The 17,398-nt window shown below is 48.3% G+C and overlaps 2 protein-coding genes across 3 annotated transcripts in view; both read right to left on the bottom strand.

Annotated features, from left to right (window-relative positions):
- Positions 1–15: 15 nt before the first annotated feature.
- PTPN22 (protein tyrosine phosphatase non-receptor type 22) lies at positions 16–14,731 on the bottom strand. Of its 2 annotated transcripts, XM_090124367.1 has the most exons (22): positions 14,531–14,683; positions 12,006–12,254; positions 10,947–11,055; positions 10,746–10,822; positions 10,003–10,098; positions 9,615–9,653; positions 9,207–9,278; positions 9,056–9,115; positions 8,492–8,634; positions 8,260–8,326; positions 7,889–7,966; positions 7,263–7,355; positions 6,155–6,234; positions 5,097–5,821; positions 4,584–4,667; positions 4,325–4,455; positions 4,211–4,238; positions 3,754–3,834; positions 3,385–3,491; positions 2,880–2,910; positions 1,111–1,188; positions 16–880 (listed from the first exon to the last, which is right to left on the bottom strand). In XM_090124367.1, the coding sequence occupies exons 2-22, from the start codon at positions 12,027–12,029 to the stop codon at positions 816–818; spliced, it is 2,268 nt and encodes a 755-aa protein (XP_089980493.1). In that variant the 5' UTR covers positions 12,030–12,254; positions 14,531–14,683; the 3' UTR covers positions 16–815. The 2 variants fall into 2 exon arrangements, with proteins under 2 accessions (XP_089980493.1, XP_031461760.2); XM_031605900.2 differs by lacking the exon at positions 12,006–12,254 and having other exon boundaries at positions 17–880; positions 14,531–14,731.
- Positions 14,732–15,053: 322 nt separating this feature from the next.
- BCL2L15 (BCL2 like 15) overlaps positions 15,054–17,398 on the bottom strand; it is a 4,251-nt gene continuing 1,906 nt past the window's right edge. The window contains exons 2-4 of the mRNA XM_031605820.2: positions 16,721–16,863; positions 15,740–15,955; positions 15,054–15,225 (exon numbers count right to left, since the gene is read on the bottom strand). Of these exons, the coding sequence (XP_031461680.1) occupies positions 15,208–15,225; positions 15,740–15,955; positions 16,721–16,863 (377 nt within the window). The 3' untranslated portion in view covers positions 15,054–15,207. The remainder of the gene's footprint in view (positions 15,226–15,739; positions 15,956–16,720; positions 16,864–17,398) is intronic.

Here is a 17,398-nt window from a genome sequence, read left to right as displayed (position 1 = left end):
GTTGCGCTCTCGCGGTGTGGCGTGCGCGGGTGAATTCCCGGCCCATAAATAAACTTTATTTATTTACACAGCATTTGTCGCACATCATAAAATACTTCCTAGATTAAATACGCCATCCCCGAATTTGGATATGGCTTTCACGGTTCCCGCGTCGTAAAAATATTAAATACAAACTGCTGTCAGTTGTGGGCGCTGGGATCGCTGTGTGGGTTTTCATATAGTGAGGCTGCAGGGCCCGCCAGACCTCCAGTATCTTTGTTAACCAACAAACAGGAAAGATAATCTGATTCGGATGAGAAAAAAAAAAGTTAAATGTGAAGGAAAATACACAGTTTGAGATACTAATTCCCTTTCTGTTCAAGTGATGGAAACACAGAAGGACACACGGACACGGCGTCTGCTGGTCTCAGCTCCTTGTGGTGGTTCGGTCCCCTCCTCAGACCTCTGTAGCATTCAGCAGTGCGCACTGGAATCACTCACAGTTCAGTGTTTTCTTTCAGAGAGCTCAAATCTACCGTTCTGAAGTAAACATTCCAAAACGCGACAAAAATTGGCCACTCGTTAGGATAAAGTATCAGTTCCTGGGCTTGATGTCCATCCCGCTGTGATTTAACTGAAAGTGCTCAGCTGCCGGTAGTCACACGTGCTTCTGTACTTCAGAACTTCAGTTGAAGAACGTGCAAGTAGTGCCTGATTTGCAAATATCATGCAACACGTTTTGTGTGTTCGTGTTGATGGAAACCTTACTGAAATGAGCACTCGCGGCATATCAGAAGGTATTCACACCTCCGTGACTCCAAATCTTCGAGGTTTACCTAAATGTTCCATGCTGGTGGTGGGTTTCTTGATCCTTTTGGTTTTGAAAATCGACTTGCAAAGCCTAGGCAAAAAAAAAAATAAAATGCAATAAATGTAGCATCTTATAGATATTGACCGTGTAATTTCCTAAAGTAATGGGGTTTTTCAAAATACTTATAATTTAAATTCTCCCAGAATTTAAGATGTCGTTTACTTGAAGCAACAGCCTGTATTCAGTTGGTGCAAAAACTACAAATACAGCCTGACATTGTATTCACCAACAAATCCTCCCACTACGACATGAATACATACCAAAATTAAGGAAAGAGCTCAGATGATTTGAAGATGCAGATTCTGATGGTTTTGTCAGTGAAGATGGGCTACAGATGCCTGGAAACACAAAATTGTACTGGCAGTTAGTGATCAAAGTAACCCCCTGAAGAACTGGATTTTCGCAGCCCTATGGGAGAACACACTGCCACACGTACAACTGCAGTCCACGCAAAGTACTCTGCATTACCACTGCTCAAATGCTGCACATTTTTTAAGACACTGTTCTGTAAAGTCATGGAATCACAGAATGGCTCAGGTTGGAAGGGACCTCGAGGATCATGGTCCCCCACCACATCTTTATCTCCAAATTGGAGGGATGTGGATTTGATGGGTGGACCACTCGATGGATAAGGAATTGGTTGAAAGGCCGCAGACAGAGGGTGGTCATCAATGGCTCCATGTCCAGGTGGAGGCCGGTAACGAGCGGCGTCCCCCAGAGGTCTGTCTTGGGACCGGTGCTCTGTAACATCTTTATCAATGACATCGATGACGGAATCGAGTGCACCCTCAGCAAGTTTGCTGACCACACCAAGCTGAGTGGTGCGGTCAATATGGTTGAAGGAAGGGATGCCATTCAGAGGGACCTCGAGAGGCTGGAAAGGTGGGCCCAGGTGAACCTGATGAGGTTCAACATGGCAAAGTGCAGAGTTTTGCACTTGGGCTGGAGGAATCCCAGGCATCCCTACAGACTGGAAGGAGAGGTCCTTCAGAGCAGCCCTGTGGAGAAGGACCTGGGGGTCCTGATAGATGAAAAACTGAACATGAGCCAGCAGTGTGCCTCAGAAGGCAAATGGGATCCTGGGCTCCATCAGAAGAGGGGTGGCCAGCAGGGACAGGGAGGTGATTGTTCCCCTCTACTCTGCTCTTGTGAGACCCCATCTGGAATACTGCATCCAAGTGCGGAGCCCAGTACAAGAAGGACAGAGAGCTGTTGGAGAGGGTCCAGAGGAGGGCCACAAAAATGATCAGGGGGCTGCAGCACCTCCCTACAAAGACAGGCTGAGGGAGCTGGGCTTGTTCAGCCTGGAGAAAAGAAGGCTGTGGGGTGAATCATTGCAGCCTTTCAGCTGGATGGGGCCCTGGGCAGCCTGGTCTGGTATTAAATGGGGAGGTTGGTGGCCCTGCCTGTGGCAAGGAGTTGGAGATTCATGATCCTTGAGGTCCCTTCCAACCCTGGCCATTCTGTGATTCTGTGATCATCAAGCTCCAATCCCCCCATCCCACCCCCCGCCACAAGAAGGGCTGCTAACCTCCACACTGCCCAGGGCCCCATCCAACCTGGCCTTGAACACCTCCAGGGATGGACGGGGCATCCACAGCCTCTCTGGGCAGCTGTTCCAGCACCTCACCACTCTCATAGCAAAGAACTTCCCCCTGACATCCAACCTAAATCTTCCCTCTCTCAACTTCAAACCATTTCCCCTTGTCCTGCTGTTATCTACCCTTGTAAAGGGTTGAATTATTTGCTCATAGTAGGGAGTGAATGTGCTACTGCAGTGCAGTCTGTTGGAAAAACGTTTGCTCAGCAGTGCTTTGAACAGTTTTTAGCAGCCCTATTTTCAAGAAAAACTTTTTAAGTTTAGATCAAAGGGAACTTCATGAGAAAATCCTCATTTATGCTCCAGATAGATCAGGCAGAATCCAGAATGGGACTCAGGTCAATCACATTCCCCACAGTTCTGCTCTCTACCATGTTGAGAGCATTTGATAGAATAATAAGATCACTGAGGTTATGCTGAATGACTTACTTTTTCTCACGTTTTTGAATATTTTCAAACTCTGCAAAAAGAAAAAAAAAAAAGGCTTGTTAAAAAAAAAAATGTGGCAAGTTTACTGTTTTCCTCAAATGCTTTTCTGCTCAACCATAACATCCCAAAGTACAATTTCTTATGAGGATAATTAACTAGAGCCATGGTGATGAGCAGAATCCGTCCTATATGGGAATTCAGACTCCACTCAAGCAATTTTTTTCCAGAAGAACTGGTGCTTAAGAATGCTGAGACAGAGCCATTCACACAGCCGTGATTGTGTGGCTCTGTTTCTTTTGTACACAGGTTGTGCCTACAATTCTACAACACAACATTATTACTAGACTTGTTTCCTTGCTCTACATTGAGGAGTGCTCTCAAAGCATGCCATTTTTAGGGTTAGGAGTCAGAAAGCAACAGTAGCTGTTGCTAGAAAAATCTCTTCTCACCATCTCCTTTACCTATAGCTTTTGTGCAGATGCTTTTGGTTTGTTTGTTTGTTTACCTTGCTTCTCCTGAAGCATTTCACAGGCTCTTTTGATGATGTTTCAGAAGCTCCATTTCTCAAGTCCCAAGAACTAGCAGTAGAACGTCTTCCAGGAAGCTGCAGACCTGCAAACATTCAGCAGAACATTTTCTGTGGTCATTCATGAATCCTCGCCCTTCTTCTCTCAGTGCTTTGTTGCTGCTTTTTGATTTCTCTAACGCAGCGGCTGCAGAAATTCCCAACAGGGAATTGTTTCCTTTGTATCTGCTTACCTCTCCTACAGTTAAGTCCATTGGTAATATTTTGAACAAATGGGCCACTGTTATTACAGGTTTAGATGTAAATATGAATCTCAGTAAAATGCTGGGAAAATAAGTCATCACTTACTTTCTCCATCAGCGAGAACGAACGACTCCGGGGTTCTTTCAGGAAGTGGGGGAGGAGAGCTGGAGCGATCCCGGTTTGTCTCTGAGAAAGCAAAGGCAGCAGGTTTGTGTATCTGCCTTTGGAAATGTATATATCTGTTCACTACGACTGCAGAACTCTAACCATCTCCATTGTGTCAAAGGAAACATATAACATGCAGTAAGAGGATGTGACAACCCTTAGGCTGCAAGGAACATCGTCATGAAATACACCCAATGATGCAGGGGCTGATAAGGAAATATAAAACTACGAGTTCATTTGGCTGCAGAAATGTTTACACCTATTTCATTGCAGAAAACTTCTGTTGGACAGAGCATTGATCCTAGTGGCATTTACTAAATCTGGCATAATTTAAAGCAGGTTCTATTAAAAACAGACCTTATACCCAGTGATTGTTACCCCAGCATAAAACTTTTACCTGAGTGTGGGCTCCGAAGCTTCAAACTCTGGAAATGGAAAACAAGGATAGTATATAATAAGGAAATTGACACAGTGATACTGCTGGAGAAGAGATAAAACTGTGCTTATTTACCTTACTTGGTCTCAGTGTCATTGAGTCATTAAATGTCACTGAGGGAGACGCACTACTCTGCTCTGAAGAGGTTTCAGTACTTTCATGTCTAGTTGGAAGCTGAAAATCTGAGGTGGCCAGGGGAAGTTCTCCTGGAAACAAACACAAGGTGACATTTCTCATCCCAGGCAGCCAGAGCAAAGGCACTGCTCTGATCCCCCAGAAGCTGAGAAGGGCCCTCAGAGCAGATGTCAGTCACTGCACTGCTAAATGCACTTGCCTGATTCACTGGCCACAATAAAGGACTCAGGAGTTCGCTCTGGCAGGGGTGGAGGATCGTCGTCATCTGTCTGGGGCAGGATGTCTAATGGAGGAAATGTGGGCAGGTTACTGCATGGCACGCACAGAACTGCAGACCTGTGCAGAGCCTGCTCCACCCAGCTGACCACCAGAGATTATAGCAAACCTCTCTGAGCTGTACCTAAAATCCAAATAGTACTCAGCTCCTCTCACCTGTTGCTGGATATGTGCCCCAGGTCCCCTCCCAGCAGCACTGAGCTCTATGGCACAGGGGAGTATTACTGCATGCCCCTCACACACAGTCCCTCAGTGCGCAGCACCACTGCTGCTTGATTGCACTGCAGCTCCTTTAACTTCCCCAGTACCTCTGGCATCTGAATAGTGAGAAGACTTGTGCACCAAATCCTGATGTAAGGTGGGATGAAACCTTGTGAGGCCCTCCCCAGGCACTGCCACATGCTGAAGGACTGCTCTCATCACCCACAGCACTTACTCAGTGAGGATGTCCTCCCAGTGCTTGGCTGGGCAACGTGGTGGGATGCAGGACGGAGCGGTGGGTAGGTGGGCACCGTGCAAGAAGGGCCCTGTGCATCCTGCTCAACAGATGGCTCTGGGGATGGCAGCTCTTCTGGGGAGAGTGAAGAGAAGTAGGGGTCTTCTGCTGAACAACAGTAAGGGTAAGGACATTGCCTGTAGTTCCTGTGGCCAGGGGGACCGTCTGCTATTTGGCTTGAGTGGTTCAGCTCAGCAGGGGAAAATACGTCCTGCTCCTTCACCTGGAAGCCTGAACAACAGGCATTTGGTGACTGAGAACTCCAAGTGGGCTTTGCATTCCCTCCATCACAAGCCCAGACTTCTCTCTGCTGTGCCGGCACAAAAGGTATCGATGTGGTCCGTGCCAGAGGTACTTTGCCATGGGCCCCTTTCCTGCCTGTTCCCTGCAGCTCCAGGTCCAGCAGCAGCTGCTCAGAGGACCTGCTGCTGAACTGCAAACTGCGGTGCTTATGAAGGGCTTCTCCTGCACCCCACATTTTGACAGCAGCTGAGTGTCTGGTGCTGCTAACATTTAGAGTGCCGACAGAGACTGCAGGTCTGATGGAAGGGCCTGTGTCCCCAGAGCTGCCCCGTGCTGCTGTGGCAGACAGGGATGTCAGTGACGCTTCATTTTGTACCAATGGAGGAAGATGTTGGTGCACACTGTGGTCCTCTCGTCCCGAGCTGCAACAAAGCATAGCAGCATGATGTCAGAGGTGTCAATCACTCAGGAATCTGTTGGCCTGTTAACAAGGCCCCAGAGCATTGCTTGTAAGGGCAGATCTGTCCTCTGGGAACACAGAGCCCGCCTGGTTCAGCATGGAGTGACAGGGAAGCCCTGTTTGGCCACCATTAAATGGTGAGCACAGGAGGAACCTGTATGCAGTTAAAGCAGTCTTAGTGGTGTATTCCAACCTTGATGATTCTATGATTCCACAAAATACACACGAAAAGTGCATCTTCCTGAAATAATAGAGGTAATAGAAAATACTAGGGATGCTTGGGTGGTGACCTTACCAGGTTAGCAAACTACTCAGGGAATAAATATCTTCCACAGGGCTCAGCGGTGGCTTGGGTACAGGATGCCTTGTTAGAACCTGATGGAAGAAAGCAAGAGAGTGAAGAAAAAGAATGCAAAGAGCACAAACATGCTACTTCAGGAGACAGAATTTCTTCCAACTACTTTTAACGATTAACAGTTTGGGAATGACAAACACCAGGATGAAAACACCAATTAGGCACTGAATATTGGGGACAGATCCTCCTAACAGCTCTTCCTGTCCGCACCTTTCTGAGATGAGAGTGCCAAGGGCCAGACAATGATCCAGCTGTGTCAAACACCTGCAAAATTGCCTGAGCTCTGCTTGAGATCCTCAGCACCATTCAGCCATGTTGTGCAGATGCTGATTTCATTTGTGATGCTTTGGCATGTGACTGTCACCCGTGCTCTGTGAGGTGCTTTCAGAGGGCACTGAGCTTCAGGCAGTTGGGAGCTTTGACCAACATCTCCAAAGCCACATCCAGACTTGCACCGTTCTCTGCATTTTGTGTCAATCTAGTCCTGCATCTCCTTTGCTTACTGACTATCCACTACACATGCAGAAGGCACTTTCCAGCTATTCTCTCACTCAGCTCTGGTGAATACTATGGGAAAACTGAGGTGTAAATCCCATCATGAGATCCCGATCCACATGCTTTAGACAGCACCTTTGGCAATATAAGCTAACTTTTCAGTCTTTACTTAAGAGTGGCAATTCTTAACTTCTTCATTTCTACAAGACTGCAAACAGCTACAGAGGCAAGGTAATGCTCGTGCCTGCGTTACCAGACAGAGAATAAGGAGAAGCTGTTGGTGTTTGGGCTGTTCCTGTTTACATCGCTTCATACCAGGAGGATGTTTTCCCTCAGAGGTGCCTGAGATTTGAAATACTTTGACGTGGCTCTTCACAGGATGAAATGGTAAGGAATCAGGGGTCTCATAAGCACCTCAATAGATTGGAGGCTTCTGTTACAATGTAATTATGAATAAATAGGGCAAAATGTGACTTATTCCATTCTGCAGTAGGAATCAAGATTAAACCTGGTGTGCCTCAGGCTGCAAGAGGCTGTGCATTTGTCCTTTTACCTGTAAAGAAGCAGAATCTTCCTGGGCATCTAGTGCTTCAATCTGCCTTTTGAAGAGCTCAGTGACAGCATTGTAAACCAGCTTGTACTGCTCCTGCATTCAACAAATAAAAGAGATGTGAAAGCCAGCACCTGCAGTACGTGTCACCTGTGGTCACCTATCACCCAAATCAAACATCAGCCCCTGTGAGAAGCTGCCACTTTGTGGTCTGGTGGCAGGACAAGTTCTCAGAAGAAGCAGAAGCTGCAGTTTCCACAGGGTTGAGACCAAAGCATCTGTTGCTTTTTTTTTGTCAGCTGCGCCCAGCGCTGTTCTGCACTGAGCTTCCTCTTCAATTGGCCTCACTTGAGAAGAGTTTCCACTTTATTTTCTGGATGGTCACTTGTTTCATAGCATAAGTGTTCAAAAAATGGCTCTGCAAGCACTAAACTATCCCAGCTGTCTACAGAGAAGTGGTCAGAAATTCAGTTCTGCAAAATCATTCTTCTGTTCAGAAAAGGGACCTTACAGAACAACTGCACACCCCGTTCCCAGCCCTGCAGCCATTCTGTGCTTCCTTGCTGTGAGCCCTCCTGGGGTGGTACTGAGGTTTCAGTTCTGTAGCAGTCAGAACTTCCTGGGCATACCTTGGTCTGCACTATCGAAGGCCTCTGTGTGCGCATCTCCTGGATCAGACTGAATATACTGAAGTTCACTGGAACAATCTTGCAAGGAAGAGAAATTATTAAAACTTTAAAATGAGAGCAGGTCTGATACTGAAGTGTGGAGAGACAAATACGGACAGTAAACTTGTATTGAAAACTGAAGGCCAGTGACAAGCCAAGCTCTGGAAGCTGAAGTCCAAGCCAAGAGCAGCGATAGCAGGATGGTCTCCAACCTGCCTGCACAACTGCACTGCAGTACTGCTGTTTGCACCAGGCTGCAGAGGGAAGGGAGTGCAGCAACAACAAAAGGCAGCACATGGGTGGTGAGTACACGTGGTGGGGATGACACCTACCCCATCCTTCAGCAGCTTCCAGGTGTAGTCAATGGCACAAACAACTCCTGTTCTCCCACAGCCAGCACTGCAACGAGAGTCACAGAGATCAGAGGTGGGTATTAAGAAAAGCTTACAGCCTTGCATCCCACACCACAGACAGCACAGAGCACAGCCCTGCACAGACTGCACCACCCATCCCTGTGGGGAAGCCAGGGAGGCACTGGGCACACCCTGCCCTGCGTTCACTCACCTGCAGTGGATGCAGATGGGGATGCTGTCATCTGGTTGGTAGCAGCGAACCTCGCCAATGAGCTCCAGAATGGGGTCAATGGAAGAGGGAATGTCGTGATCAGGCCAGTTCTGGTAGTGGAATTGGTGGATGGTGCGCGCTGCCTGCGGGAGGAGAGAACTGCTGGCAGGACACCGACGTGGCCATCAGCACAGTGAGGTGAGCTGATGTGCTGCAGCCGTCTCTAATTCTGTGCTCTATTGACAAGCAGAGGCTGCAAGCTGGAAGTGCAATTCATAGCTGTTCTTGCTACAAAGGACACATTGCCACCTTATGGGATTCTCCATACTGCCTTTTAGCCTGGTTTACCCATGATCTAATTTGTTACAACTGTCAAACAGTTTCAGAAATTAAAGTTTGAGTTTACTTTTTAGTCTCATCATTCCTTCAGCTACTGAATCTAAGCTGAATCTAAACCAGCATGCTCAGGAGCACGGAACTTTCTGCAAAGTGCAATGTATTTTAATATTATTCCTATAATTAAGCCACCCAAGATGCTTTTCCTGCCTTGACTTTCCTACTTACTTCATTCAAGGTCACTTTTAAAGTCCTGATCACGTATTCATTTTTCTTTTCTTCAGCTTCCTGCAGAGCAATAATTAGAGTCACATTTTCTGCAGATGGCAGCAGTTTGCAGTGCACGTGCTGTGCTGTGTTGTGAAGGTGCTTTACTCACACATGTGACGGAAAAGGGTCCGCACTGCAGGGAGGGTTCGCCCACCTCTGCCCAGTACCGCTCACATTTTTTCTGTTGCAAGAAGCAGATGGTTATTCATTGCTGCCCACCCGAAGCACCTCCCATCTCTTTGCCCGGCAGGTGCAGCAGGCTGTGCTGTTGCTGCTGCTGCTGACCAACCTCTGCCCGCCCCATCACTGCAGTCCTCAGGCAGGAGCTAGGCTTGTTTCCCTGCCAACGAGGCTGGTTACGTTACTGGAGATGTTTGGAGGATCTCCCACAGGAGACTCAAGAAACCGTTTGTATCGAATGGAAACTTGCTGTCCCCAGTGAGATTTAATAAAAATCTGCATCTCCCCACCTTGTTCTGGCCCTGCTGCAACACAACCAACTCAGTACGTTACTCACCTTTCCCATTTCAAACTCCATGCAGGCCATGACCACGATCTGCAGAAAGAAGATTTGTTAGAAGAGTTTTTTTATCCAGGAAGAGAAATCAGTCCCGTTGTCTGAGGCTGCTCATTAGCCACAAAGGAGGTATTTGGACTGCCACCCCTGTGTCAGACAAAGCAAACTCCACCCACAGCTCCAGACCTTCTCAGCACAGAGCTGGATGCAGCAGGAGGGCAGAAGGAGTAGAAATCACATCCCAGCTCCCAGGAAGGACATGGGTCACACAGAACACCTGAGAGCTGCCCTGGTGCTACCCTGTCTCTTCAGTCAGAAAGGAGTTCTAGCTGCTTTTACAGACAACTTTTAATAAAACAAAACAAACAAACGTGAATCTGCATCTTACCAGGACTTCATACTCCCAAATCATCCTCCAAAAGTCAGTGACGGTGGTGGGGAGAGGACCTTGGGTTGCAATGTATGCTCTCGGCCCATAGACTCCCTATTTAAATTGGACATGAAGACATGTTTGCATAGTTCACCAACAGAAATAAAAATCATCTCTGTTTCTGAATCCTACTTCTACCCTATGAGGTCAAAAAGGGAGGCTTCTATACAGTTACATTTTAGGCACCTAAATTAAATGAAGCAACCAGAAGCCAAGCTGTGAAGATGTCCTGAAGGCACAGCCAGAGCCAGGAGGCTGGGCTGGAGGCAACACCTGTCCCAGCACCCAGAGCTGCTGGAGGAGCCTGCAGTGACTTTGCCTGCCGCTCACTGCAGAGCTGAGCAGTGCTGCTCAGCTTCCGGCCATCAGCACCCTGGGTTTGGGCAGGCCAGCCTGGCCACAGGCAGTTTTGTGCCGTCCCTCAGCCTGGCAGGAAGCGGGGGCTGCAAGCCGCAAGTTTCTAACCCAGCAGGCGTGTGGCCTTGGGCCTGCAGCCTGATGCCTCTGTGCTGCTTCTGAAGGGCTTGCTGTGCAGAACCTGCACATCTTCTGACCTCGCTGCACAGCATGGCAGCTACTGACCGCATCGTCTGCTTGTAGCCACAGCTACAGGACCTGCTCCTCATGGCACGAGGTGGCTGGGGAGCTCCAGCAGCCTGCAAAGACGTTTACACTGGATAGCACCATGAAAGAAGCAATACCTTGATGAAGTTGGCATTGATGTAGTGAGAATCTGTATCTGATGTGATTAGGGATAGTTCCACTCTGCTGTGGTCATCTGCAGGCACAAAGGCAGAAGTAGCAGCAATGTTAATGTGTGTCTCCTGTGGCACTGAGCCCCTCCGGCTGCAGCACAGCATAGAAGGGAAGGCTGAAAGTAACATTTGCAATTTCCAACCTACAGGGCAAGATGTCTTTGTATCTGTTCTTCTTGATGTTCTCTGGGCACTCAGCTGTCGCTGTGGGGTAGATTTTATCCGATCTATATTTTGTTGACTGCCTTTTCAGCTTCTGTGGTAAAAGAATGGAACAAGTTACAGCAAACGTGCTCCGTACAGCACTACTAGATAGCACGTGCAAAGGTCTCTGGGGGTCAGGCTCACCACCACAAAGCAAAATTTATGCCATTAGTTCTTCTCAGAGAGGCTTTTCTCGAAGTACTCAGACCAAGAATAGAAGCAGAAGCCACCTAAGAGACCCAGAATGGAAAATGTGTACGAGGCCATGGGAGGTGGGGGCACGTGGGCTTCTGAAGGGAGGGAATGCATTCATACAGCACGTAAAGCATCACCCTCATGAGTGAGTGTAGTATTAAAAGCATCTAGAGTAACAGCACGAAACTCCCTCCAGCAAATGACATCAGAAAAGACAGATGAAACAATCGACTCTTCTCACTTTGGTAAACGTGCTCTTATTTGCAGTTGCAAACAGCAATGCACAAGCAATTAAAGGGGCACAAGAAATCAGAGTGAAGCAGTTGTATACAGTGATGAGAGAGAAAGGAGGAGAAGGATTCCTAGGAGAGGCTCTCAGAGATGTGGATCTCTGATCTCTTTCGCTGCCAGTATAAAGCTTATGTACTCCTGGAGAGCTCAAGCATATTTTCACTTATTAAGTGTAGAATTTAATTTCCTTGATATCAGCCTGCAAATAACACACACTGCTCATTGCCACTGACTTTGAAAGCACCATCCTTGCTGTATTCTTTCTTGCCATCAAGGAATAGCTGTGATTTAAAAGAAAAGACCATTATGTAATTGGTATCTCCGCTGTCTGACACTCTGAAGGCCCTTCCAAGCTCGTGGAGCAATGCCTTTAGAGAACTTTAGAGAACTTCTTTCCAACGTCATCACTGGGGTCACGGAAGCAGATTTACAGAAGAAAATCCTCAGCAATCTGTGCCTTTGAGAAAGAATGGTGCAAAAAGGGTGAAGAGCAGCGGGAAAGGACCGCTGACACACCTGAGCTGTGAGGTGATGGAGCATCTCGTGCCTTGCACACACTTCATGGTCACCCACGTGAGTTTTAGCAGGAAGTGGAAACAGTGGTTCAGCCTCGCTGCTCACAGGAAAAACATACTGGTCCCAGGGTTACCGAGTCAAAATAGCTCCGTGGTCAAATGGGTGGAGGAGATGGCTGTGCTGTGCTGCTGGTGTGTGTTGGAGCACTTGGAGGGTCCACAAAGATGATCAGGGGGCTGCAGCACCTCCCTACAAAGACAGGCTGAGGGAGCTGGGCTTGTTCAGCCTGGAGAAAAGGTGGCTGCGGGGTGAATCAATGCAGCCTTTCAGTACCTAAAGGGAGCCTACAAACAGGAGGGGAATCAACTCTTTGAAATGGCAGATAACAGCAGGACAAAGGGAAATGGTTTGAAGTTGAGGGAGGGAAGATTGAGGTTGGATGTCAGGGGGAAGTTCTTTCCTATGAGAGTGGTGAGGTGCTGGAACAGCTGCCCAGAGAGGCTGTGGATGCCCCGTCCATCCCTGGAGGTGTTCAAGGCCAGGTTGGATGGGGCCCTGGGCAGCCTGGGCTGGTATGAAATGGGGAGGTTGGTGGCCCTGCGTGTGAGGGGGGGTTGGAGCTTCATCATCCTTGAGGTCCCTTCCAACCCTGGCCATTCTGTGATTCTGTGATCCTGTGAGGCAATGTGCTCCAATGGCAGCACATGGGCAGGAATGGGAGCAGGGGCTGAAGGCTGGGAGCTCAACATGCAACCTTCCTCCATCTCCTTTCACCATAGCCCCACTCTCCCAGTTTGGATACCAAGGAACACAGCCACTCAGCACCGGGGCCGGTCCTTAGGGCTCCAAACTGCTTTATTTCTGTCCCTGCATGAACTCATTTAGGGCTGCTGGAAAATGACTACATATGAGAAAGCAAGTGGGAGCAGTAGGACTGTACAAACAGAAAACAGAGACTCAAACAGAAAAGCTCTGTCATTTCCAGCAATATGACCACAATATGTTCTTGTTCACACAGAGAGGGGAGGCAGCAGCACGGATCCAACATTTATCCCAAGTTTGGAACACAGTTCATTCCAATTATCTGTGCTTACAAAAGTGGCCAACAGCTCAAGCTATTCAGGGTAGATTTCTCCCCAGTCTCAGAGGAAATGCAGCCCTGACCTCTTCTACATGTTGCTGCCGTCAGAACACAGGCTGCACTCGGCTGCTGGAACCACACCACACCAGGCTCACCACCCCTGCTGCCTCTCAGCCCTGCCCCAGCCCAGCAAGGGGGAAAATCCAGCAGCCTGTGACAGTGCTTTGTTCCGTGGAACAACCGACTGTTACTGCAGGCTCAGATTAATCACTTCCCTCCGACCCAGACAGCTGGAAGTAGAGCAGTAAGCTTTTCCCAAGTGTTTGAAGTGAAGATTTCACTGGTGCATCAGAGCAGGGCTGGATCTCACGGGTTTGATGAGCAGCCCCCAGGCTTGCTGCCTGGCACAGCCCTCGGGGGAGAATTGGGGTCAGTGTTTGTCCTGGTGCTTGTCTGAGACATCTCAGGCCTTACAGATGCCTGGTTTAGCTCTTCCCTATGTCTTCTGAAGCTGGGCAGTGCTTGGAGTTGCCCAGACCTCCCACTGACCCATCAGCAGCCATCACCAGCCATCAGCAGTGGGACTGTGCAATGCCATCTGAGGCTCACCCCTCCCAACCAAACAACCACAAGGCTGGCAGAGAGCTAGCAGACCTGGATACCACACAGATTTTCACCAGCCAGATACTGCAGAACACTGGGGAAGACAAGAGCCATCAGCAATTTCTGCTAGTTTTGCTTTTAAGAAATAAGAAAACTGTTTCCACGAGGAGGCAGGAGCACTAGCAGATATTAAGGCACATGCACTCATTCCAGATGAATGCCTGAGCCCTTCCATGTAACGCAGCACAGTGCTGGAGGCTGCAGAAGCAGTCAGCACAGCCCTCCTGCCTTGGCCAGGGTGCCAAACATCCATGGACACAACCAACCTCAGGACCACACAGCACCTATCTGAACACTCATGTCCTGTTTTGCAGGGGGTGTGACTGAGGGGCTTCTAGTGAGAGAAAAAAAAAAGCAAAGAACTGTCTCAGGTAGCAAGTAGAGCTTCCCAGCAGGAGCACACATCACAGATGCAGCCTATTGCAGCAGGAGAAGAGGCAGTGAGTGGCACTATCACTGCTCCTCAGCATGTCTCCATTGCAGGAACAGGGCAAACCGAAACTGTATCCTGACAAGTGAATTCACTCAGTTGAAAACAGGAAGCACTTGGTAAATTATTTTAAAAAACAAACGGTTTCACTTTGAACGCAAACCATTAAATCACTCTTCTGTCTTTACATTCTTTTTACTCTAGTTAACTCCCACGTCTCTTTTTGCTTTAAAATGTATTGAAAATCTTACTGTCGCATGCAAAGCTTCATCTCCCATCTGTGAAGTGGTGACTGAGCAGATCTCTTTTAAATAAATTCAAACACAGAACTGTGCCTTAAAGCAAACTTACCAAAAACTCATCCGCAAACGCTTCTTGGTTGAGCTTCTTGCTTTGGGCTCTTTCCAGGTTCTGCAGCAGGATTTCCCTTTGGTCCATGCTGGAAGAGATGGAGCGAGGCTGGCCTGCCGAGAGCAGGAGTGAACATGTCAAGTGCAAGTCACAGCGGAAAGCACCAGCTCAGAGAGCACTCGCTGCAGGCTGTGGTTTACTGACTTCATCATCAGCCTTAAAGGAAATTAGTGCGTAACAGATACCGTGGCCAAACAACAAAACAAAACACAGCTCTGGGCCCTAGTGCCTCCATTTAGAACCACGCGTGCTCGTGGCTGTGTGACAAAGAGGGTCAGGAGCTGGGGGCCAGAGCTGGGTACCCCGCACCTGGGTGCTCCGACTGCTGAGAGCCCCCTGGAGCCTCACGAACACACATCAGTATGGGATCTTGGTCGGGACACTTGTCCAAGCCATGGCATGCTCTGGCTCCCAAGCCCACTTTCACGGCCACATTTATGAGAAATGCAAGAAGAAAAACAAATAGCAGCAAACATTTATTCCTTTTTATTTAGAGTGATACAGAATTTCTTTACACGTTATGGTTCTTCTAGCAGTCTCCTGAAGAAACGTAAAAGCAATTGTCCCAGTTAATGAAAATCCGAGCTTCACATTCTGGAAGGTGGTGTAGCCCTCTCTCAGTTGTCCAACTTCTCCTGGAAACAAACAAACGAAAAAAACAACCCACGTGTGTATTTTAGAGGAAAGATTTCAGGTGAGTCTGAAGTTGCTGGCGGAACAGGAAAGATGCAGGAAGGCAAGGCAAGCTTTGCATCTTCCACTGCGACCTCTCCCAGCCTGATTGCATTGTTCCACCGATACAACACCCCAGGTGGTGTCTGTAGAGCTACATTAGCAGGAAAGTGCTTTTTGTATGAATTATCCCCAATACTTTGATTCCAAACTAATGCAGCAAGCTTAGCTCCCAAGGCACTGTGATAAGGAATTAAATCCTGACACAGAGAAGCAGATGGGAAGTTTGGTGCTGACTTCAGGAGATCTTCAGCAAGGTATTGTGCAAAGCTGTTTGCACAGCTACTTGCAGTGTTGATGAGCGGGTTTGAGAGCAGACGCCAGGCAGAACAGCACATAGGAAAGCTCAGAGAAACAACGGAACAGAGCCAGCAGTGCTCAGGCACACAGGACCACAAACTCCACATGCATGCTTACCCATCCTCCGTGCGTCTCAATGTAGTTTTTCACTTGAGCATTTTCATTAATCGCTTTTATGAGGTGACCAGGATTGACATTAGCAGCTCCTTTCTTAAGAATATACATCATCAGTTTCACAGAAACGGAGAGAAAAGCTCTCTCATAGACCAGCTCAGGGTTCTGGTCACTCCACCTTTTGCAGAGAGAATCCACAGCAGTCCCAAATTTCTCCATCTGCAAGCATCAAGAGGGCAGTTTGAGCTTCTTCTTTTTAAATGATAATGTAATAAGCAAGTCTTGGCTCTAAATCAACATTCGGTTAAATTCTTGTATTTATTTACTGTATTCACAACTAAAGCAGGTGTCCCTCACGGCTTCCTGGTGGTACCCACACAGCACAGGATGCCCAAGGCAGGGCTCTCCCTCACTGCTGTCCTTACTATGGCTTGTACAAAGGAGAGCAGTGGGAAGCATGTCTGAAGACCTAGGAAGGACAGCTTTAACCAGAGCTGCAGAGAACCTTAAACTAGAACTACAAGCAGAAGAACACGCACCAAAACTGTGCTGGCTCTGACTTCTGGGCAAGCTGAAGGCCTGCCTGGAGCACACCGTCTCCTCTCTTCAGCCTTTCTCTTACACAAAGCATTTGCCCCCTCACCACTAAACTGCATCTTATCTCCTGCAATGACAGGTCAGCCTGTGTAGTGCCAGGTCTTTGGAATCAGCTCCTTTGCAAGAGACAAGGAGAAACGTTGTGAGAGGTCACTGATCTGGATAAAGGCAAAGAACCGAGCGGGTCCTACAGCACTTAGCTTGTCCTGGTACCTGCCCACTGCACCGACCCATGGAGGCAGGCTGCTGGCTGCCACGTCCCTTTCCCTCAGGCATCCCTGACTCCTAAAGCACGAGGTGCACTCCTCCCTAGGCTCCAATACAAGAAGAGCTCCAGGCTGGCCTACAAAGAGCAGCCCAGGGCCAGGCGGGATGAGGTATCCTCACCTTCCCCATGAGTACTTCATGAAGAACCTGGGAGGAAACCCTTTCAAAATCCATGTTGCACTGATCGCCGATCTGCCGCAGACGACTGGCAATAATAACCGGGTCAAAACCACTTGGTGGCTCTTCCTCAGACTGCACAGACCCTGAAACAAGGGAAGCAGAGAGCAGGCTGAGGGGTTAGGGTGTAATACACGGCAAGGCAGAGAAGAAAGGAAGAAGATAGAGCCATAGAGTGATCCAAGCTGGGGAAGGTTTTCAAAGGCACACTTCATAGGTCTCAGGTACATAAAAGCATTAGAACTTCTCAGCTCAACTACTTAAAGTGGGGTTATTGCTTTTTTTTTTTTTTTTTTGCCTCTGTTAAAGTATTTTCCATAAAAGTATGCTGAGATAAAAAGGTGGTGGGGTTTTTTTTGTTTGGTTGGTTGGTTTTTTTTTTTTGTTTGTTTGTTTGTTTTTTCTGAATGTTCAGCCTGAAGGAGATACCCATCACCGAGAACTTCAGCGGAAGCATTTCCAAGCTTCACAAAGCCATAAGGAACTGAAAACAGGACCTTTCAACAGAGCAGCATGCACCCTGATCTCTTGCAGCACATCCTGCCCTGCTGCCCTCGCCTCAGCCCAGGCTGGAGCTGCAGGCCCTCAGGGACATCCCACGCCTGGGTGCAACCCGTCTGC

The sequence above is a fragment of the Phasianus colchicus genome, chromosome 25 (assembly GCF_987193195.1).
Source record: "Phasianus colchicus chromosome 25, bPhaCol1.hap1.1, whole genome shotgun sequence".
Classification (NCBI taxonomy): domain Eukaryota; kingdom Metazoa; phylum Chordata; class Aves; order Galliformes; family Phasianidae; genus Phasianus; species Phasianus colchicus.
This window is presented reverse-complemented; position numbering and strand designations above follow the sequence as displayed.

Coding starts and splice junctions, on each gene's coding strand:
- PTPN22 (XM_031605900.2), bottom strand. CDS start 14,617: ATGGACCAAAGGGAAATCCTGCTGCAGAACCTGGAAAGAGCCCAAAGC. Junction 7,356..7,888: donor CTTCGATAGTGCAGACCAAG/GTATGCCCAGGA, acceptor TGTTGAATGCAG/GAGCAGTACAAGCTGGTTTA. Junction 1,189..2,879: donor ATTCAAAAACGTGAGAAAAA/GTAAGTCATTCA, acceptor TTGTGTTTCCAG/GCATCTGTAGCCCATCTTCA.